The sequence below is a fragment of the Sus scrofa genome, chromosome 17 (genome assembly GCF_054392235.1).
Source record: "Sus scrofa isolate SSC_HxYL_T2T_F1_AM1 chromosome 17, Sscrofa_HxYL_maternal_Yorkshire_Landrace_v2.0, whole genome shotgun sequence".
NCBI lineage: Eukaryota > Metazoa > Chordata > Mammalia > Artiodactyla > Suidae > Sus > Sus scrofa.
The window spans coordinates 16130248-16155152 of NC_139399.1; the positions used below are offsets into that span (position 1 = coordinate 16130248).

Sequence of the window (24905 nt, forward strand, 5' to 3'; positions counted from 1 at the left end):
CAAGAAAAAGAGGGCTCGAATGAATAAAACCAGAAATGGCAGAGAAGAAATAATAACTAATACCACAGAAATACAAATGATCTACTATAACCAAATAACATGCTGACAAAATCGACAACCTAGAAGAAATGAATAAATTCCCAGAAACATACAGTATTTCAAGACGGGGTCATGAAGAAACAGAAAAACAAAACAAACAAACAAAACTGAATAGAACAAATGCTAGCAAAAAGATTAAAAATCTCCCAACACACAAAAGTCCAGGAAAAGATGGCTTCACTGATAAATTCTACCAAGTATTCTAATTTTGAATATCTATCATCTTCAAATTCATAAAAATTAGGGATGATGGAACATGTACTAAACATTTTATGAAGCCAGCATCATCCTGATGCCAAAACTGGACAAGAATACCATAAGAAAAAGAAAATTACAGATCAACATCCCTGACAAACATAGATGCAAATAACTTCACACTAACAAAGCAAACCCAGGCCAAGATGGCAGAGTAAACAGACCCTGTGCTCACCTCCTCTCAAAGTACACCAAAATCACAGCTATCTGAGAACAACCGTTGAGGAAAAACACTGGAACCTACCAGAAAAATATGTTCTACAACAAAAGACACAAGGAATACAATAAGGCAGGTAGGAGGGGAGGACTCATGTTAAAAACCAAATGCCATACCCCCTTGGGTGGGTGAGCCTGTCACAAACTGAAGAATTATATTGCAGAAGTTCTCCCACAGGAGTGAGATTTCTGAGCCCCACAGCCTGGGGGTCTGGCACCAGCAGAGTGAACTCACAGAACATTTGGAATTTGATGGCCAGCAGGGCTTCACTGCAGGAGCCCCATGGGATTGGGGGAAATCTCTTCAAGAGAACACACAAAATCTCATGCACACTGGGACCCAGTTATTTGATAGGAGCCTGGGTCAGTGGGCTATCTGGTAGGTCTGGGAAGTTGGCCAAACTTATTTTCATTTCATCAGGCAGGGCTTAGAGCACAGCTTTCCCATCCCAGACTCCCACATGATGTGTTATCACTGGATTATACCAATTCTTATAAAATGTAAAATACTATTGATTATACTAATTCTTGTAATAGGCAAAATGTTATTGAGTATGTAAACATTGTGTCCTAATAATAACACTTTTATAATGAGCTGAGAAAATCGATTGCTTTGTGTGCCATTTAAACATACACAAGTAAAAACAGATATTACCATCCAAATAGTGCACTTGACATGCTGCTATATTGTTATCCAAAAAGCAGCTAAGTTTCAATGGGTATAGGTGTAGCTAGCTCAGCAACAAGAATTATTGAAAGCAGTCCAGAATAAATGAGGGAAAAAGCCTGGCCACTGGGCACTATATGCGATTTGGACCTTCTGCATCCACAGGCATCTCTGACCACTTAACACAGCTGATTTCATCCATTGGCCCTGAATTTCCTTTGATATTCACTGGTTCCTGCAATTTGGAACCAAGTAACTTTATTCCACAGTTAAGTGAAGAAAAGATACAATTCCAATATTCCCATTCTGCTAAATGCCCTTTATGAAACAATCCAAAACAACTGGGTGACAAAACCCCTCAAAGTGCCACTATAAATAGACTGGCCTCTGACACTGGTGAACTCCATAAACAGGAGGCTGTCCACCTGCATGACACAGAAATAGCCCACCTCCAGTTTTACCTAAACAAGTAGATCACTGCGGGTCCTCTCTACAGAACCTGTCTCAGGCTGAGAAGTCTTATGTAACCGGAAAATTAGAATGCATCCTAGACTTCTACCACACTAATGAAAAATTGCTGATAATTCACAGAACTGAATGCTGATGAAAAGACAGGAAAAAATGTGTAAAGGACACGACAAAAACATTCAAGGATTAGAAAACCAAAGTAAATGAGACACTTTCAGTTCAAAGTTTACTTCATGACACAGCACCTTCACTTATTGGTATATATAAACACCCAAGTGAAATGCAAGCACATGCCGCAGGAGACATGCAAGAAAAGTCATAAATGCCTGAGTCTTAACAGGCAAAATTTAACAAGCTTAAATTTTCGTTGATGTAGAATGTATGTTTATGTATGTTAAATATTTACAAAATTTATACTAAAATCGATGAAAACAATGAATAAGTACTAGAGCAAGTTACAAAATTATAAAACCACACGACTGCAAATTATAGAAAGGTAGGAAATAGTCCAACTATACCATGTAAGGATGCAAAAAATAAGATGTCAAACTGATGAAAAGGAAAGCACTGAAATGATTATTATTAAGTTCTAAATAGTGGTTGGAAGGCACAGACAAGCGATGGAGAAGGAACATAAAAGAAATTCTTTGCCAGAGATGAAGCTTGTTGTGACCTTGGGCCAATTATTCTGGTGCTTGTTAAATGTCCATTCACTATACTCTTCATCCATATTTCATGTGTATATTTTATGTGTATTATACACTGCAATGAAATTATGAGCATTTCATGAGTATTTATTGCTTAACAAAAGTGGGCAGAGAACTGTCCTATCAAAAGAATTGTCCTAAAGTCTATGTATATTTAATAAATAGAATATAATTCAAAAGGAAATTACTATGACTTCAGGAGGAAACTTTGATATGTACACATACACAAAAACCTCTAAATAAAAATTCACTAATAAAAGGAATGGTAGGTAAAATAAGGCAATTATTTTCTGAATAAAGTCTTTACAGTGCTATCTACTGGGAAGAGTAAAGATGACAGAAATAAAATTTTTATGAAAATATTAGGTAAGTTAATTGGGTTATAAAACCTGATATTTAGGGGTAAGTTTGTCCAGAAATGATTAAACCTTAAATAGGTATAGGTGAATATGCAAGAATCATCACTAAAGGGAAAGAAAATGTATATATCCAATAGATCGCTGAAGGAAATAACAGAAGAAAGGAAAAGAGAGCACATAGATCAAAAGAAATAAATAAAAATTCAATTAAAAATGTGGCACAAGGAACATAGAAAGTATAAATATTTGGGGACAACTAAAGTTTTAAAAATTGCAGTCTAGAAGAGTACAACAGCTAACGTAATGAGGTATCTTTGGACAGAAAGAGGCCTATTAGGTAAAAACAAAGGAAATCTGAAATGCAATCATCTGAAAATAAATGATGAACTTTAATTTTAAAATATGCAAATATTTTAATCACAATAATTTTTAAGGGGATAGTCTTATAAGCCAGATACACAGAATCATAAATTAAAACTCCATGTAGTTGTCAAACTTAATAGTAAAATAAACTAAATGAGGATAGAAAAGTATCAGGAAAGTAGCAATTAAAGGAAGCTAGTGTCTGCATAAATATAGATACAGATGAATATAAAAAGATAGATATGTCACACCAGATAGACTTTAAAACAGAAAGAAACTTTAAAAAAGAAATTCGGTGTCTGAAGGTAAAAATTTAACTTTCTAGAAAGAGAAAAACTGTAAATAGTTTGCACTATGTGGAAGAACTTCAAAATTTATAAAGCATGAATTGAGTAAATTACAGTGAAAATTAGGCAACTTCGACTGCACACGTGGACTATCAATCTCATTTCTCAAGTACTGAGAGTTCAGGTAATCAAAACTGTTAAAAATGCAGAAGATTTGCATCACTAACTTAAAAATTGCAATATAATCAGGGTATACAGAGTTTTGTTCCTAAACATTATTGACCTTTCAGAGTCTCAAGCAGTTACAGAAAATTCCCAAACAAACAAACAAAAAACCTCCACTCTGCCTAAGTGTATGAAGGCAGGTACAACAACATTCAATGATTAGCTACCTTTCCAAGTACACCTGGAATAAAAGAGATTAACAGCCAGGTGCTAAATAAACTAATAATGGATGGGATTAAGAGGGAGGAATAGAAGGACTGGAGCTCAACTTCTCTCCTAAAAACAACAAAATTCACAACTAAAGGCTGAGCACTCTTCACCCAAATGGACTGGAAACCTTAAAACAGATACCCTACTCCAGAAGAAAAAGAGGAGGCCACATCAAGGGGTAGGAGGGGTGATTTCGTGATATAAACAGACCCTTACCTCCTGGGTGGGAAGCTCCACAGACTGGAAACTAACTGATTCACAGAGACTCACATACCGGAGTGAGAGTTCTGAGCCACACATCAAACTCTCACGTGTGGGGATCTGGCACAGGGAGAAAAAGCCCCAGAGCATCTGGCATTGAAGGCCAGTGGGGCTTGTATTCAGGAACTCCACGGGACTGGGGGAAACAGAGACCCCATTCTTAAAAGGCGCACACAGACTTTGATGTGCACTGGGTCCCAGGGCAAAGCAAAGTCTCCATGGGAATCTAGGTCAAACTTGACTGCGGTTCTTGGAGGACATCCTGGGAAAACAGGGGTGAACGTAGCTTGTTGTGAGGGAAGTATATTGAAAGCAAAGCTCTCAGGAACATTCAGCAGCCATACCTTTCTCTGGAGGTGGCCATTTTGGGAAAATCTGGCCCCACCCATCATTCAGCTGCTGGGAAGCCCCAGGGCAAACAAAACCCAGGTGGAATCACAGCCATGCCCCTCAGCAAACAGGCTACCTAAAGACCCCTCAGGCACACAGCTGACTCTAATCCTATCCAGAGCTCGGGAGGTTAAGAAAATTGAAATCATATCAAGCATCTTTTCTGACCACAACGCTATATGACTGGAAATCAACAACTAGAAAGAAACCGCAAAAAACACAAACACGTGGAGACTCAACAACATGCTACTAAACAACCAATGGATCACTGAAGAAATCAAAGAGGAAATTAAAAAATACCTAGAAGCAAATGACAACGAAGATACAACACTCCAAAACCTATGGGATGCAGCAAAAGCTGTTCTAAGAGGAAAGTTTATAGCAATACAAGTCCACCTCAGGAAACAAGAAAAAGATCAAATAAACAAGCTAACTTTACATCTAAAGCAGCTCGAGAGAGAAGAACAGACAAGACCTAAAGTTAGTAGAAGGAAAGAAATCATAAAGATCAGAGCAGAAATCAAGGAAAAACAAAGAAAACCACAGAAAAGATCAATGAAACAAAAAGCTGGTTCTTTGAAAAGATCAACACAATGGATAAACCCCTAGCCAGACTTATCAATCAAAAAAGAGAGAGGACTCAAATTAATAAAATTAGACATGAAAAAGAAGAAGTAACAACGGACATTACAGAAATACAAAGGATCATAAGAGACTACTATATGCAACTATATGCCAATAAAATGGAAAACCTAGAGGAAATGGACAAATTCTTAGGAAAATACAATCTTCCAAGACTAAACCAAGATGAAATAGAAAAGATGAATGGACCAATCACAAGAACTGAAATTGAAACTGGGATTAAAAAACTTCCAATGAACAAAAGTCCAGGATCAGATGGCTTCACAGGCAAATTCTATCAAACATTTAGAGAAGAGCTAACACCCTCCCTCTGAAACTATTTCAAAAAATTGCAGAGGAAGGGATACTCCCAAACTCATTCTATGAGGCCACCATCAGCCTGGTGCCAAAACCAGACAACGATTCCACAAATAAAGAAAACTACAGGCCAATTTCACTGATGAACATTAATGCAAAAATCCTCAACAAAATACTAGCAAACCGCATCCAACAATACGTTAAAAGCCTTGGAAATCATGATCAAGTGGGATTTATCCCAGGGATGCAAGGGTTCTTCAATAGCCGCAAATCCATCAGTGTGATACACCACATTGACAAACTGAAGAATAAAAACCATATGATCCTCTCAATAGATGCGGAAAAAGCCTTTGACAAAATCCAACACCCATTTCTGATAAAAAAAAAAAAACCCTTCAGAATGTGGGCATAACGGGAACCTACTTCAACATGATAAAGGCCATATATGACAAACCGACAGCAAACACCATTCTCAATGGTGAAAAGCTGAAAGATTTCCCACTGATATCAGAAACAAGACAAGGATGTCTGCTCTCGCCACTACTCTTCAACATAGTTCTGGAAGTCCTGGCCACAGCAATCAGAGAAGTAAAAGAGAGAAAAGAAATCCAAACTGGGAAGGAAGAAGTAAAACTATCCCTATTTGCAGATGACATGATACTATACCTAGATAATCCTAAAGACTCTACCAGTAAACTGTTAGAGCTCATCCACGAATTTGGCAAAGTCGCAGGATACAAAATCAATACACAGAAATTGATGGCATTTCTATACACTAACAATGAAAGAGCAGAAAAGGAAATTAGGGAAGCAATCCCATTTACCATAGCATCTAAAAGAATAAAATACCTAGGAGTAAACCTACCTGAAGAGACAAAAGACCTGTATTCTGAAAACTCTAAGACACCAATGAAAGAAATCAAAGATAACACAAATAATGGAAAGATATACCATGCCCAAGGATTGGAAGAGTTCATATTATCAAAATGACTATACTACCTAATCTAAGGCAATCTACAGATTCAATGCAATCCCTATCAAATTACCAAAGACATTTTTCACAGAACTCAAAATATTCTCAAGTTTGTTTGGAAGCACAAAAGACTCAGAATAGCCAAAGACATCCTGAAAAAGAAAAATGGAGCTGGAGGAATCAGGCTCCCAGACTTCAGACTATACTACAAAGCAACAATCATCAAAACCGCATGGTACTGACACAAAGACAGGAATAAAGATCAGTGGAACAGGAGAGAAAGCCCAGAATTCAACCCATGCACCTACAGCCAACTAATCTATGACAATGGAGGCAAGAATATACAATGGAGAGAGGACAGCTTGTTCAATAAGTGGTGCTGGGAAAACTGGACAGCCACATGGAAAAGAATGAAATTAGAACACTCCCTAACACCATACACAAAAATAAACTCCAAATGGATTAAAGACCTAGAAATAAGACCAGATATTATAAAACTCTTAGAGGAAAACATAGGCCAAACACTCTCTGACTTAAACGACAGCAACATCTTCTCAGATCCACCTATCAGAGTATTGACAACAAAAACAAAAATCAACAAATGGAACTTAATTAAACTTAAAAGTTTCTGCACAGCAAAGGAAACCCTAAATAACACAAAAAGACAACCCACAGAATGGGAGAAAATCCTTGCAAATGAATCGACTGACAAGGGATTAATCTCCAAAATTTATAAACAGCTTCTGCAGCTCCATACCAAAAAAACAAACAAGCCTATCAAAAAATGGGCAGAAGATTTAAATAGACAGTTCTCCACAGAAGACATACAGATGGTCAAGAAACACATGAAAAGGTGTTCAACATCACTCATTATTAGAGAGATGCAAATCAAAACCACTCTGAGGTACCACCTTACACCAGCCAGAATGGCCATCATCCAAAAGTCTACAAATGATAAGTGCTGGAGAGGGTGTGGAGAAAAAGGAACCCTAGTACACTGTTGGTGGGATTGTAAATTGGTGCAACCACGGTGGAAAGCAGTATGGAGATTCCTCAGAAAACTAAACATAGAACTACCATTTGATCCAGCAATCCCACTCCTGGGCATCTACCCAGAGAAAACCACGATTCACAAAGACACATGTACTCCGATGTCTATTGCAGCACTATTTACAATAGCCAAAACATGGAAACAACCTAAATGCCCAATGACAGAGGAGTGGATCAAGAAGAGGTGGTACACATACACAATGGAATATTACTCAGCCATTAAAAGGAACAAAATACCAGCATTTTTAGCAACATGGATAGACCTAGAAATTATCATGCTAAGTGAAGTCAGCCATACAATGAGACACCAACATCAAATGCTTTCACTGACATGTGGAATCTGAAAAAAGGACAGACTGAACTTCTTTGCAGAACAGATGCTGACTCACAGACATTGAAAAACTTATGGTCTCTGGAGGAGACAGTTTGGGGGGGTGAGGGGATGTGCCTGGGCTGTGGGTGTGGGATGGAAATCCTGTGAAATCAGATTGTTATGATCAGTATACAACTACAGATGTGATAAATTCATTTGAGTAATTAAAAAAAAAATAAAATAAACTAATAACATGCCAAGGATTGGGATTAATTCAGTTCTATGAAACAAGTTAAACGCATGAAGCTCTCCAGATGCAAGGATTGAAGTTAGGAGAGGAGGAGGTGAACAGCAGCATACAAGTGACTCCAACAGCTCAGTGAATCTGATTGAGTCACTTTGGGGGAATTCAGGTATGATTTAGGTGATTAACAATATTACTGCTGGAACTGATCGTTATGATCTAGAAAGGGGGGTATCACTACTCATGTTTACACAATAAAGAAAATCTACTTCTTTAATCCATGCTGCACTTACCCTGTACTTAAATTCTTCAAATGCTACAGATTCAGTATGTGAGTTATGACATGTTCCGTATCTCCCCACCTGAGATCTTTGACTAAATGGCACAACATTAAAAAAACACCCACCCCTTATATATCACATCTGTATTTATAAAACCACACGACAAACATAAAAGCAAATCTTTAGCCAAGTTATTAATGTTTCTCACTGACCTCCACGGCACCACAGTCACATTGCTCACCCTCTTCCATAGCTCCATTCCCACAAGATCCAGTTCTTGCTTGGGGAACCACCTTGGGAACTATCTGATTCTGAAGACATTCAAATTCAGGCCGTGAAACTGTACTTTTAAATTCATCCACGCTGCAGCTGCTAAAAAACTTCACACCACGGGAACGTCTAAAATGAAATTATATTCCTCAGATAAATGGAATAAAATCAGTATCAAACACCCTTCAAGAACATGCTATGAATTCTGTACTACTTTACTTACGGAAGAGCCAAGATGTGGAGAGTGTTCTTATTTTTAATAAAATTAGTAAATAAAAAATTAATTTCTATTGGTTTTTTTTTTTTTTTGTATTTTTGCTATTTTCTTGGGCCGCTCCCGCGGCATATGGAGGTTCCCAGGCTAAGGGTCGAATCGGAGCTGTAGCCGCTGGCCTATGCCAGAGCCACAGTAATGCGGGATGTGAGCCGTGTCTGCAACCTACACCACAGCCCACGGCAACGCCGGATCCCCAACCCACTGAGCAAGGCCAGAGATGGAACCCACAACCTCATGGTTCCTAGTTGGATTTGTTAACCACTGAGCCACGACAGGAACTCCAAAAATTAATTTCTATTGTAATTCAAGAGCATACACACCTAGTAAGTTGAGGAAATTAAGGTGACATGAGTTAAAATATATTGAAACAAAACAGTGCTTGGTACACAAAAAGCTCTAAGTAGTATGTCTTATTTATTATTTTCATTATTATTGTCAATATCATCATCATAATTATTATAAGATCACTAATCATCATTATTATATTATTTTATATTAATTATTATCATATAATTATTATAAGAACACTAATTATCACTAAAAAAAATCACACATACTAGGAATAATACACAAAGCTGAAGGAATAAATGAGGCTTGAGTGTATTAAAAGTCAGGATTGGGAATTCCCATTGTGGTTCAGCTGGTGATGAACCTGACCAGTATCCATGAGGATGCACGTTCAATCCCTGGCCTCACTCAGTTGTTAAGGATCCAGAGTTGTGCAAGCTATGGTGTAGGTTGCAGATGCAGCCTCAATTCGACCCCTAGCCTGGGAACTTACATATGTCACAAGTGTGGCCCTAAAAAGCAAAAACAATAATAATAATACTTTGGTAATAAAATTAATTTAAATATTTTAATACTGAGTATAGGTGTTCCTATTGTGATGCAGCAGAAACGAATCCAAATCTGACTAGCATGCATGAGGATGTGGGTTCGATCCCTGGCCGCACTCAGTGGGTTAAGGATCCAGCATTGCCGTGAGCTGAGGTGTAGGTAATAGACATGGCTCAGAACCTGTGTTGCTGTGGCTGTGCTGTAGGCCGGCAGCTGTAGCTCTGATTTGACCCCTAGCCTGGGAACTTCCACATACCACAGGAGCGGCCTTAAAAAGCAAGAAAAAAAAAATGCTAAGTATATGAAAGGTATAAACCTTAGATTTGTTTTGTTATTTCTATATTTCTAAGTATATGATTTAATAGGTTTTTTTAAATTTCTAAGAATTTCAAACTTAGAGAAATGACACAAAATTACAAACAATAAATGTGTTTCCTGAAAAAATCCAGTAAGTCACCAGTGGGATGCTCTGATCACTCTAAATAGCTTAATGTATAAATTCTCACATAGAAATGAATTCTCTTAAAACAGACCTTCAACATCAGGAAATAATAACGTTACTAACATCTAATCCTCACAATCAAATTTCCCTCCATCATCACAATTTTACAGCAAAAGGATCCAGTTCAGAATTAACCGTTGCATTCAGTTCTCAGGTCTCCTTAGTTTAGCTGACAGCCTTTTGTGACAAATTTAGTGACATGGAAAAGTTTTGTAATTACAGGCTATTCGGTAAAATGTCCCTCAATTCAGTTTATGAAATGTTTCACCATAGGCTGAGGTTATGCATCTTGGTAACCTCATCACAAAGGTGGTGTTGACTTGACTTCACTGTGTTCTAACAGACAGCACATGATTTCGATTTTTTATAATTTGGATAAAATCACTTTAATTGTTTGATTAAGATGTGTCTGCCAGTCTTCACTCTAACACTTCACTCTTTCCTTTTCACTTAATAATTATTTGGAGGGAAGTTTCATGTAAATATCTTCTTTCTAATGACATTTTCTTAACAATTTTTGTTTGTGTTTTTTTTTTTTTTTTTCTTTTTTGGGGTGGAGGGTGGCTGCATCCAAGGCATGTGGAAGGTCCCTGGCCATGGCCAGGGATGGAACCCGTGCCCCACTTGCAATTTGCATCACAGCTGTGACAACACTGAATCACTCTGCCATGAGATGTTACAGGCTCATTTGCATTTTGTCTGATGCCCTGGAATTAGGAACCCAATTTCTCCAACTTTGTTCTTCTTTCTTAAGATTGCTATGGCTATTCTGGGTCTTTTGCAGTTCATTTCAAATTTTAGGATTGTTTTAATTCTCTAAAAAATGTCATAGGAGTTTCAGTAGTGATTATGGAATGTGTATATTGTTTTGGATAACATAGACATTTTAATAATATTAATTCTTCTAATCCATGAGCATGAAATAGCTTTCCATTTACTTGTGTATTCTTTAATATCTTTCATCAGTGCCTTATGTTTCTCAGTTCAGAGCTTTCACCTTCTTGGTTTTTAAAGTTATTCCTAGGTATTTTATTTTTTTATGTGCTATTGTCAATGAGACTGTTTTCTTAATTTCTCTTTCTGATAGTTTGTTATTAGTGTGTAGAAACACAACAGACTTTGTACATTCTTTTTGTAACCTGTAATTATACTGAATTTATTACTTTTAAGTTTTTGGTGGAGTCTGTAGGGTTTTCTAGGTGCAAAGTCATGTCATCTACAAATAGTGATGGTTTTATTCTTCCTTTCTTATTTGGATGACTTTATCTTTTTCACCTGCCTAATTGTTTTGGGTAGGACTTTCAATACTATTTTGAATAAAAGTGGCAAGAATATTCATCCTTGTCTGCATTTCAGATGTTAGAAGGAAAATTATACATCTTTTCACTATTGAGTATTGTTAGGTGTGGTTTCTCATTATGTAAGCTTTTATACCTACTTTGTTGAGAATATTTATCATAAATGGATGTTGAGCTTTTTTCAAATGCTTTCTCTAAATCTATTTAAATGATCATATTATTTTACAAATGGGGTGTGTCATGTTGACTTAGTTACAGATGTTAACCTACTCTTGCATCCTTGGAATAAATCCCATTTGATCATGATACATGATCCTTTTAATGTGCTGTTTGAATTTGGTTTGCTAATATTTTGTTTAAGAGATTTGCATCTGTGTTCATCAGGGATATTGGCTTATAATTTTTCTTTTCTCATGATATCTGTGTCCGTTTTGGTATTAAGATAGTGCTGGCCTCAGTAAAAATGTTCCTTCCTCTTCTATTTTTGGGAAGGCTTTGAGAAGCATTTTTACTAATTGTTCTTTAAGTGTTTGGTATAACTCACCAGGAAAACGAGTGGGTCCTCAGCTTCTGACTGCTGTTACGGTTTTTGATTCCTGATTCAATCTTCTCAGTAGTAATCACTCTGTTCAGATTTTATATCTCTTCATGATTCAGTCTTGGAAGGTTCTATTTTTCTTGGAATTTATCCATTTCTCCTGGGTTGTCCAAGTGGTTCACAGATAATTGTTTACAGTAATCTCTTATGATCCTTTTTTTTTTGGTGGTGTTGATATAAGCATATCTTCTGGTTTGTCATTTTTAAAATTAGAGTACTCTCTTTTTCTTAAAGAGTCTAGCTAAACATCAAATTAAAAATTTTTTTTTCAAAGAACCATCTCCTGGTTTCATTGATTATTTTGCTATTATCTTTTTGTATCTCTTTTCCTTTCAAGTCTACTAACTTGGGCTTCATTTGTTCTTCTTTTTCTAGTTTCTGGAAGTATAAATTAGGTTTCTTATCTGCTCTTTTTATTGTTTTCTTGACATAGGCATTTATCACCATGAACATCCTACTTAGAACTGCTTTGTCTGCATCCCATAAGTTTTGGTATGTTATATTTCAATTCTTTAAGGTACTTTTTGATTTCTCTTTAATTTCTTTAATGACACATGGTTGTTCATAACATCTTGTTTAGTCTCCACATATTTGTGAATTTCCCAGTTTTCTTCCTTTAATTTCTCCTTGTCATTGATACCTTTGGTGTTAGAAAAGATGCTTGATATGATTTCTGTCTTTTTTCAACTTGTGGAGCCTTATTTTGTGGCCTAGCATATGATCTATCCTGGAGAATGTTTCACCTGCACTTGAAAAGAGAGTTTTGTCACTTTGGGGTAGAATCTTCTGTAAATATTATAGTTACTTATTTTCACTACCTTTGACTGTTAACCTTCCTACCATGCTATAAATGATTAATCACCCACTTTACATATTAGAGTATTATGAATTTTGCTATGTATTTACCTTTACCATTGAGATGCATACTTCATATGTTTCCCTAGTACTAAATAGTGCCTTTTCTCTAGATTAAATTCTTCACTTTATTATTTGTTCTAAGGCTGGTCTAGTGGTGATCAACTTATTTAGCTTTGGTTTGTCTGTAAAACTCTTATCTCTCCTTAATTTCTGGATGACAACTTAGCCAGGTAGAGTTATTTTTTTTTCCTTCAGCAAAATGAATATACCACACCACTATCTACTGGTAGGTAATCTGTCTGCTGAAAGAGCTGCTCATGTCCTTATTAGGGGTGCCCTTGTATATAACTAGTTGTTTTTCTCCAGCTGCTTTTAAGACTCTCCTTGTCTTTAACTTCTGAGGTTTTAATTATAATGTTTCTTGGTGTGGGTCTCACTGAGTTCATTTTATTTAGAATTCTGAGCTTCCTAAATCTAGACATCTGGTTCTTTCCCCAGGTTGAGGGACATTTCTATCATTACTCCAAATGTGCTTTCTTCCTCTTTCTCTCTCTCTCTACTGGGACCCATATGTGAATGTTGGTTCACTTGATGATGTCCCATAACTCCCCTACCTTTTATTTTTGTTCTTTCATTTTTCCTTTGCTGCTCTGATGGGATGAGATTAACTGCACTGTTGTTGAGTTCCCTGATCCTTTCTACTGCTTCTTTTCATTTACTATTGAAACACTCTATTGAATATTTCAGTTCAGTGTTTGTCTTCTTCAGCTCTATGACTTCAATTCGGTATTTCCTTATATATCCAATATCTTTGGGGATGGTCTCACATCCATTCATCCATTCTTCTCCTGATACAGTCAGAATTTTTGGACCATATTTTGAAAGCTTTATCAGATAAATCACATATCCATTTGATACAAGTCTTTGCTTCTGATGTTTTATCTTATTCTTTTTAGAATGTATTCCTCTCTGTCTTCATTTAGCTTAATTCTCTCTCTTTTTTTTAATCTAATTCTATGCAGTAGATAAAAGGGCCATTTCTCCCAGTCTTGAGGGAGTGGTCATAGATTAAACAAAACTGGTCATTCAGCCTATCCTAGATTTAGTTTTTCTCTCCAATTTTTTCCCTAATTTTCCAAGTATTCTCTTTCATTTCTAGTGGTTTTTGTATTATAAGGGAATGTCAAGACCATTTACTGTGCTAAAAAGAAGGACTTCACTCAGTACCTAGGACGAGGGTGATTGGAAACCAGACTTTAAAGTTAGCATCCTTTAAAGTATGCAGATATATACAGTCCTGTGAGGTGTAAAGCAAAGTTTCACTGGCCAACAGAGCCAAGCAATGGACAGGAGTCTGCCGAATGACATTCTAAAGATCCAGGATACCAGATAGTTGGAAAAGATTGTCATGATACCAGGAACCTGCTGTGAGACAGAGGGAGAATGCAAAGGTGGTATACACTGGCTTTTATCCCTAAAGTGCACCTCAGTAGTCCTCTAGAGGTGCATCAAACCACCTCAGAAGGTTTCCCCTCAGATGAAAGCTCCAGGACAAGCAAATAGGCCCTTTCACAGAAAATTGGAGACAGTCTTCGGTCTTCAGTCTTCTGTCTTTGCAGTGCCCTGTGGGTAGGAGTCAGTCAAGATCTGCCTTTCTGTTAGAGCTCCATGAAACCCAGGAACACAAGCTCCCCTGACACCAGAGCTACCTGATCAAAGGGTGTCTCTAAGGCCACAGCCACAAAGAACAGTGCATCAGGCACCTGCAAAAGCTCCGTTATGGAAGGCCCTGGCATGCTAGGGTATAGCAGATAGAGGAGATTGCAGTGATAGGGACAGGGATGGAGTAGGCACAGGGAATTGTACAAGTCCTAATAAGGGACAATAGATAGAGAGGGAAACCTGGGGGACTTTGTGAGAGCACTGTAAATTAATAACTGCTCAAGAGGACCATCAGAATAAGACTTGACTAGAGGAGGTATGAGATATGCCTCAGGTCATTGAGTGAGGGATGCGGTGAGGCCTGCATTCAGATTCAGACCAAGGGCAGAAGTTTGAGGACCACCCTTCTGCTGATTTGAATAAGAACCATGACAGGATACCAATGAGGAGCTACTACTCAAAGAGGAAGAGGCAGTCTTTTCCCATCCCCACTCCCCTTGGGTGAAAAAACTAGCCCACCCAATCCTCGAGACAGAGCCTCCTTGCCTGCCTGCTTGCATCTCTCACAAGTGTTCTATCTTCATAAATCTATTTCTTGCCTATCACTTGGTCTCTCACTGAATTCCTTCTGTACAGAGGCATAAAGAACCTGAACCTCATTAAGTCCAGACACTGGGTGAATGATTCTAATTGGGTTTAAGTCCCAATTTGGGTTTTGGCTGGGTTCAAGTCCCTGCATGCGGGTTCAAGTCCCAATCTGGGTTCTGGCTGGGGTTCACACCTAATGCTATTAGTTTCAATAGCACTGGGCCTCTGAGGCCTCTGGAAAGGATCACGATCAGTTATTGGATATGTGTTTAATCACAAGTTTGACTCTCATGTAGCAAGTATGAAGGTAAGCTAAAAGACTTCTTTCAAAGAAAGACTGGACTTTGCTTCTTGGGTCTCTTGCTGTGCCCTGCAGGTGGTGACCAAATGAAAGTCTTTCTCTGTAGGTTACCAACCTACAGAATTCAGGAGAATAAGTCCTGCTGGCCACCACAGCCAGGCAATCCACACATGTTCCTTGGCAGCAGCAACAAAAATTAGGGTGCCAGGCAAGGTTCCTTCTGGGAGAGAACCACGAGCTGGAGCAAGGCAGGGGGAGAGTGAAAAATTATGTCTATCAGTCTCTGCTTATTGACAGAATCACTGTAGGCCCCAAGATGTGTGCCAACAAGAAGCCTGCCGCTCAGGAAAGAGCCCCTGGACAAGCAAACACGCCTGTTTCACAGAACATCTGAGATGTGTTCCAGTCTGCTATTTGTGCAGCACACTGGCTCTGGTGGCCAGAGGGACTTGTGCTCCTGGTGCCCATGGGACTGTTAACAGTTGTAGTTGGCGAGGTAGTTCACGGCCAGCTATAACATAAAAACAAAGGCAGCAGAAGCCTCTTAATACTCCCCACCTGGAAATACTGGTGCTTTGCAACAGGAGAGGAAGACCTTGAAGAGAGTTCCCATCCTCCAAGGCCTATGAAAAAGGGTCACAGTAGGCCTCTGGATGTGTGCTTAATTAGAAGCCTGACCGTCAGGCCACAGCTATGAAGCTAATAGGCTTCTTTTAGAGAAAAGACTGAACATTAGTTGGCATGGAGTAGATTATGCTCCAAAATGTGGCTCCTAGGACTGTAGCCTCTTGTGCACTGGGGGTGGTAGCTATTTAAGAAATATTCCTCCATTGTTACAATCTTGTGGGACCTGCAACCTTAAATCCAACTGGCCACCAGAGCCCAGTGATCTAGATCTGTCCTCCGGGTGACTACTACAAAAAAAATCGGGATGCCAGAGGAGGGGACTAGTTAGTTCCTTTTCAGGAGAACCCAACAAGCCTAGCGAGGCAGCGCAGGGATGGCAATCCACCAGCCTCCATCTCTGGGGAGTACAGCAGCCAGCCCCTAGATGTCTGCGCAATTAGATGCCTCAACTTTCAGCCAACACTGCAGCTTCAGGAGATACCCCCCTTTCACATAAAGTCTGGGTGCCTCTCAATAGGCTGCCTCGGCCCTGGACCCTGTGGCAGGGCAGTCCAATATTTTAAGATCTGTTTCTCAGTTCACTACTTCAGAAGTTTGTGTGTCTCATCTATATAAGTCCAATTGTTTTCCTTTTTTAAAAATGATTTTTTCCCCATTATAGTTGGTTTACAGTGTTCTGTCAATTTTCTACTATACAACGAAGTGATCCAGTCACACACACATATATACATTCTTTTTCTCACATTATCCTCCATCATGCTCCATCACAAATGACTAGATATAGTTCCCAGTGCTATACAGCAGGATCTCATTGCTAATCCATTCCAAAGACAATAGTTTGCATCTGTTAACCCCAGATTCCCAATTCATCCCACTTGCTCCCCCTCCCCCTCAGCAACCACAACTCTGTTCTCCAAGTCCATGAGTTTTTTTTCTGTGGAAAGGTTTACTTGTGCCATATATTAGATTCCGGATATAGGTGATATCATATGGTATTTGTCGTTCTCTTTCTGACTTACTTCACTTAGTATGAGAGTCTCTAGTTCCATCCATGTTGCTGCAAATGGCATTATTTTGTTCTTTTTTATGGCTGGGTAGTATTCCATTGTGTATATACACCACATCTTCCTAACCCATTCATCTATCAATGGACATTTCAGTTGTTTCCATGTCTTGGCTATTGTGAATAGTGCTGCAATGAACATAGGGGTGCATGTATCTTTTTCAATGAAAGTTTTGTCTGGATATATTCTCAGGAATGGAATGGCTAGGTCATATGGTAGTTCTATATTTAGTTTTCTGAGGTACCTCCACACTGTTTTCCATAGTGGCTGTACCAATTTACCTTCCCACCAACAGTGTAATAGGATTCCCTTTTCTCCACACCCTCTCCAGCATTTGTTATTTGTGGCCTTATTAATGATGGCCATTCTGACTGGTATGAGATGCCAATGGTTTTTCAAAGCTACATGTTTTGGGGGCTCTTTTCTCAGTTGTAGGTATTCAAATTTAGGGTGTCCAATGAGAGTTCAAACCCTTTGATCCTCAAAGAGAATCTCTAGGATTGAGTTTTCCCCTGATTGTGGGTCACCTTGCTGGGGGTAGGAATTATGGTGAATTTCGGTCCTATCCTCTCCTACTCTCTTCGATGTAGAAACAGGAGATGACACTGTCCTATTTGTAGGAATCCTACTCTGGTTTGGGGGAGGATTTTTTCTCTGGGGAAACTGTTTTCTCTTTCGACATTTGTTCTACATCTACAATTAACATCTATATTTGTTCTACATCTACATTTGTTCTGCAATAGTCCTCCATCTATAAAATGTTGCCACAGATTTGGTTTGTCTGAGGGAAGACAAGAGTTCCGGTTCTTTCTCACTCACCATCTTGAACCAGAACCCTCATAAATAATTCTCTCAATTGTATGAAATTGCTGTAGATAATATCAGAGTCATCATTTTCCAAATATTGTTGCCAGAGCTGCTCCAGCTCTTTCCTCAAAACTCACTAGCTCTCAATTTTGGCAGGAGTCTCCTTGCTGAAAACTTGCTCACCCTCACCTTTAGCAGGAGTTGAAATAAATCTTTAAGGTAAAGAGTCCATCAATAAGAAAGGAAATTATAGACACCAAAAAAACCCCTGAGGGAAACAGCTGGGACCAAGGCAGTGACGAATCTGACCTCCAACTGACTCTGAGTCTCATTATACGTTGATTTTTTGTTATGTTAGCATAGAAAACAACACACCTACTGGTGCCTATAACTGGACATAAAAGAATAAAAGGATAAAGAGAGGGTGTCATGCCCCCCCTTGAAAACGCCTTGCCCTTTCCCCAGTAAACTAATGCATATGCCTCCCTGTCATTACTCTCATTCTTCCTCCTTTTTTGTCTTTACTCTTTCATATTCAATCCCTCTCACCCTGTGGGTGAAAAGTTGATTTGCGAATTTAGTTCCTTCTCCTCCTCTCTCTACCCGCTCAATAAAGCTTGTGCGGTGTAGATCTCACCTTAGGTCTCCCTATTCTGCTGCTCAAACAAAACAAAAATAGAACCTCCCCCTGCCCAGGCAGAGAACCTAGATGTAGTACAACTTAATTTGGTAATAGTAAGATTATAATGTTCTCTCTGATATATTTCACATTCATGCTACAACATAAATTTTATTATCCATACTACACAAATCAATTAAATTTTGTCTCACCTTTATCCTAAGATCCCAATTTCTGCATCATGACTTTAATTTGGCTCTGTCCTACATTTCCTATTACCTCCTGGACTTCTTCCTCTGACTCGTTGTTTAGCCTCATAGAGTTTGACTTTCTTCTTTTAAAAACTTCTATGCCCAGAATATTCTTCCTTATAGCTAACAGCTTATTTCTTGTTTTATCCTCCCGCATCTCCTTCCTCCAGTCTTTTGAGAGTTTAAAACTTTTGCTGTCCAAGCATCGCTTGACTTGTTTTCCCTGAAAAGTTTTCAGCAAGCTCTTTACATGACCAGATTCACTTTGTTCTTTTTCCTTTTTTTTTTTTTTTTTTTTTTTTTTTTGCTTTTAGGACCACACCTATGGCATATGTAAATTCTTGGGCTGGGGTCAAATTGGAGCTGCAGCTGCTGGCCTACACCACAGCCACAGCAACACAGGGTCTGAGCTGCATCTGTGACCTATGCCACAGCTTGCAGCAATGCTGGATCCTTAACCCACTGTGCGAGGCCAGGAATCAAACCCACATTCTCACGGATACTAGTTGGGTTCTTAACCTGCTGAGCTACAAAGGGAACTCCCAGATTCATTTCTTCTCTTTCAGTTCCCAACATAAGTTTTCCCTCATAGAAAATGTCCTAGACCACTTTATCAGAAAGTTTCTCCTCTTCTCATGTATTCCCTATTTTCTTCTTGTTGCTTATCATAGCTGTTTAAATTTTATTTATTCTTATGTCCATTTTTAAATTGTATGTCCCTGATGGGCTAATATAAGATATGCAGCCCTTTTCAATCGTGTTCACCATTTGTAAGACAAACTAACACAATATGTGTGACCCAGTACATGCTTTAAAAATTTACTAGATTGAATGAATGAATGAATTTCATCCCAAGATTCTGGTACACCACAGAAAGTCATTACCAACCTCCCTCCACTTTCTTTTGATACAACGGCACTGAAAATAGACACTCTTCCTACAATATCAAGTACTCATTACCTTTAATAAGCTTTAAAATAACTCATGCACTTAATTAAAATAGTCTTATTCAAGTTATATTGAAAGAAATTATACATCAAGGAAGGCTAGAAATACCTCCCAAAAGAAGACAAAGATTTCATAAAAAAAAAACAAAAACAACTTACATTGCTTCAGGATTCATTATGCATATAGTTCCTGGACAGTAACAATTGTAGATGTCAATTTTGTATGTTAATCCCAGGCTAATTCCAATCAACTGTGCCAAAATAACTGAAAATGCCTCTAAGGTTATCATCTTTGGATACTAAATAGAAAAAGAAAACACACACAAATGTCTGCTTAAGTTGTTTTTTTCACCTTTAATCTTTTCAAGTAATTGTGTCCATATTACCTAAATGCATATACACAGAATATTAGTATACAGGCTCATCATTTTTTTAGAAATATAAAAAAAGTTGAATTTTGTTATTCTTTTTGAGTAACAATGCTTTCAGTTCAAATGACACTGACAAATAACAAAATAAGAGTAATATTATTGTACATTTTCATGACGCATACTGATTTAATTCTGATAAACTTAAAAATTTAATTGACAATCAGTTTTGACTTCAGCAATAGTTTTAGGAGAGTAAAAAAAATTTCTTTTCTAAAGATAGAATTCTTGTCTTAAAAAAATAAAACTTGAGAAGTAGTGATATAAGCAACACACAAAGCCCTAGTTAATAATCAATGATGTTTCTACTATCGTTATAGTTTTTCCTTATCCAGAATGTCATAGAGTTGGAATCATACAGTGTGGAGCCCTTTCAAATTGGCTTCTTTCACTAACCACTATGCATCTAAGTCTTCCATGTCTTTTAATTGCTTGATGGTTCATTTTTTCTTTTTTTGAATTTTTAAAATGTTTATTTTTTTGTCCTTTTTAGGGCTACAACTGTGGTGTATGGAAGTTCCCAGGATAGGGGTCGAATCAGAGCTGCAGCTGCTGGCCTACATCACAGCCACAGCAAAGCCAGATCTGAGCCGCATCTGCAACCTCCTCCACAGCTCACAGCAAGACTGGATCCTTAACCCACTGAGTGAGGCCAGGGATTGAACCCACATCCTCATGGATACTAGTCAGATTCTTAACCTGCTGAGCTATGACATGAACTCCCATGGTTCATTTTTTAAACCACTGAATATTATTCCTTGGGGTTATGGATTAACCACAGTTTCTTGATCCATTCACTGATTAAAGGACATCTTGGTTGCTTTCAATTTGGGGCAATTATAAACAAAGTTGCTATAGACAATCACGTCCAGGGGTTTGTGTGGATATATGTTTTCAACTAATTTTTGTGAATGTACAGTAGACAACTGCTGGGTCATATGGTAAAACTGTTGAATTTTATAAGACATTGCCAAACCGTCTAGCACAGTGACTCTACCATTCTATCCTATCAACAGAAATGAGAATTCCTATTGCTCCATGTCAATACAAAATTCAAGCTGCCATTATGGAAAACAGGATGGAGAGTCCTCAAAAAGTTTAAAATGAAATTATTATGTGATTTGGCAATTTCACTCCCTGGTATTCACCTTAAGAAAACAAGAGCTCTAATGGGCATAAGTCTTGAATTAACATTTCTCCAGAAATGATACATAAAACACTACAAAGCATATGAAAAGATGCTCAATATCATTGAGTCATAAAAATGCAGTCAAAAACACAATGTGATATCACCATACACACAACAACAACAAAAATTAACAACCGTTAGGATGTGATGAATAAAAAATATATAATGCGAAATGCTGGCGGGATTATAAAATGGTGCAACCACTACAGAAATCATGATTATGATTTCTGAGGATATTAAAAATTGAGATACCATATGACCCAGCCAAAATAACTGAAAGCAGTACCGCAAAGAGATTCTGCATTCCCAGTTGTAGCATTATTTCACAACAGCCAAGGTATGGAACCAAATTAAGTGGTCAGTGACAGATGAATGCATAAAAGAAATTTTTGTATATATGTATATAATATGTAATATTATATAATGTATATGTGATTCACATATACATAAATACCGTGAAATATTATCAAGCCATAAAAAGAGTGAAATCCTGGCATCTTCAACAAGACAGATGAACCTGGATGAACCTTCACTTCTAAGTGAAATAAGCCAGATGCAGAAAGACCAATGTTGTATGTGGGGCCTAAAAATCTAATACTCTCACAAGCAGAAAGTAGGATGATGGTTGCCAAGGTTCAAAGGTGTGGAAAATGGGACCGTTTCATCAAAGGGTACAAACTTTCATTTAAGCAAGATGAAAAGCTCTGAGGGTTTCTTTCACAAAATAGTAAATGGTCTTAACACTACAACAAATGCACTTAAAATAGTTAAGATGGTAAATTGTATGTAATGTATATTTTACCACAATAAAAAACCATTTTAACAATTATAGCACTTGAGACTTAAAGTCAAATATACAGCATTTTATAAAAACATAAATTTTATAAAAATGGCAGATGTACTCTATGTACTTTTGCTCCTTAAAGTGGAATTCAGCTTTCAAACTGTGATACAATTAATGAAGAGGTGGGACTAAAATGCATACCAGAGCAATTCCTGCAGCAAACTTGGGATTGCATGCCATTCCATGATATGTTGCTCCTATGTAATTAGGATGGTCCCTATAACTAAATAAGAAAAGTTTTCATGTGGATAAAAGCACTTTAAATTATTGATAACTTAATGACCTTTTAAGAATTGTATTCCCCAGTAAAGCTTTTTTCTCTAAGACATGAGTATTACATATCACGTCTAATGCTTTTAATCATTTTATATTTGGGTAATCTCTCAGAGTCCCTACAAAGTTAAGCTCTAAAGGCAACTTTAATATTATATGATATACAGCCCCAAATCCAGCAGTGCCTAGTGCTTCCCAAAATGAATCACCACCGTTGTCAACACTGGATAGGTGACATTCTAAGAGGTAGCATCAAGATAGCTTATTGCCATGATCTGCACATAGTAAACCCCCTTAGAGTGCATGGAAAGGAATGGACTGGAGGACAGAAAGCAAAAGAAACAATATGCAGCACAGTCACTAGGAAAATCAGAGATGAAATGCAACGTGTCGAGACTTTAGTCCTTTGTGAATTCTGCTCCTGAATGCCCATAGATTTATAAATGTCTTCCATACTGCTTAAGATCTTCAGAACCATGTTTTGGTTTCTATTTCCACCTAAAATAATCAAGTCAGAAAAAAAAAAAACCTATATAAAGACTCTTGAAAGATATAGTGCAAGCAGTTAAATAACTCCAGCTTAGGATAGAAACACCACGAGTCACCACATTCCTATATTCATGTTTTGTTAACCTAATCAGCTTTATACGGAATGATTGGATTTTGTTAACTTATGTTTTCTTTAATGTTAAAATAATGGATTCAATTACTGAGCTCAAAGAAAATTGTTAAAACCTTAGAGGCCCTAGGTTTTCCCAAGGCTTTTTATGTTTTCAGTTCTTCACAGTTCCACGGGTAAGCAGCTCACTCTGACGATGATGTTTTTCACAGCTTGCATTTTTGCCAATTCAGTACTCACAGAATCTTCTTTGGAGGAGTCTTGTCATTATAAATAATGAGCTTTGGATATAATTTTGTTAGTTAACTCACAAATAATTTGATACACCTTATACCAGTGAAAATAAATTACTTACATCAACAAGTATGCCATATCATGGGACCTTTGAAATAATTTCTTTTCTTTCCATGACACAAATTTTTGTAGCATTTCATTAGCGTCCCCATTAGTTAAAATCTGATTTTTATCTGACCAGAGCTCCAGAGAAGTTAACATAACAGTCATTTTAAGCTGGGAAAACATCTGAAAACACGAGATATATTGTTTTAGATAGTCCTAAACATAATGTTATATCTCTAAATGTAATGCTAATACATTTGATTGACTACTTTGGGGAGACAAAATCAACCAGTGGATGATACTTTTTACAAAAGTGCATATGCTGTTTGTTCAAATGATGCTACTGTATTAACAGTAACGCTCCTTACTGAAACATGAACATCAATACTTACATTGTTGATAAGACTAAAGACATAGACAATTTTCTCAGACGCAAGTGCCACTTCAGAGCCCATATAATCATACTGAAAGACAAAATGTACTTCTTAGTCACTAGTGAAAATGACTAAACTGATACATTTCATGGATCTAAAAATGTGAAAATAATGCAGTGCTCAAGTGAAAGGTCAAAAGTAGAATCAAGATTTGTCAAGGGCTTCATAAGTTTTAGGTGTAAACCTAGGGAATGTATATATTAGTCAATACTATTAAAATATGATGGTTGTGATTTTCTTCCTCTTTACACACACAGGTAGTCATTTAGGATCAAAAGTTAAGGTTCCAAGATTGCAAAAGCCATAAGGATAAGAACCAAGACTCTCATCTCTAACTGAATTCCTAAGTCTTTTTTTTTTTGGTCTGCTACAGAGGGCTGCCATCTTTTGTCTTCACTCCAGTAAGACAACATGAACTCCTGGCCTGCAGAGTTTGAAATGATATATTTCATTAATATATGATAAAACATTGCAAAACTATAATATAAAATAAAATAAAGCCAAATGAACATATACATACATGTATTTATATATTAAAACCAACCAATGTCTATACATAATTTATTTCCTGCTAAAAAAAATTACAGATACTTTTGAATTATTTTATCCATCATAATTTCTGGAGTTACTTTTATAAAAGTTACCGAAAGGTCACAATATTTCCTTTCATTAAAAAAATTAAAACATCATGACACTCATGCAAAGCATCACTGATAATGGACAAAGCAGGTTTTTTAATTTGCTGCCCATATGTCTTTGCTAAAATTAGTTGCATAAACAAAAAGTTCCAAAATCAAATTAGTGTTCTAGGAGTTCCTGTTCTGGCTCCGCAGAAACAAATCTGACTACTACCCATGAGGACGCAGGTTTGATCCCTGGCCTTGCTCAGTGGGTTAAGGATCTGGCATTGCTGTGAGCTGTGGTGTAGGTCACAGATGTGGCTTGGATGTGGCATTGCTGTGGCTG

General features: G+C 37.4%; 1 protein-coding gene across 1 annotated transcript in view; it reads right to left on the bottom strand.

Annotated features, from left to right (window-relative positions):
• Positions 1–24905, bottom strand: part of ADAM3-LIKE (ADAM metallopeptidase domain 3 (cyritestin 1)) — a gene marked incomplete at its 3' end in the record, with an annotated part of 77420 nt that overhangs the window by 26943 nt on the left and 25572 nt on the right. Inside the window, 5 exon segments of the mRNA NM_001097513.1 lie at positions 8520–8706; positions 19973–20112; positions 22416–22497; positions 23522–23688; positions 23898–23969. Of these exon segments, the coding sequence (NP_001090982.1) occupies positions 8520–8706; positions 19973–20112; positions 22416–22497; positions 23522–23688; positions 23898–23969 (648 nt within the window).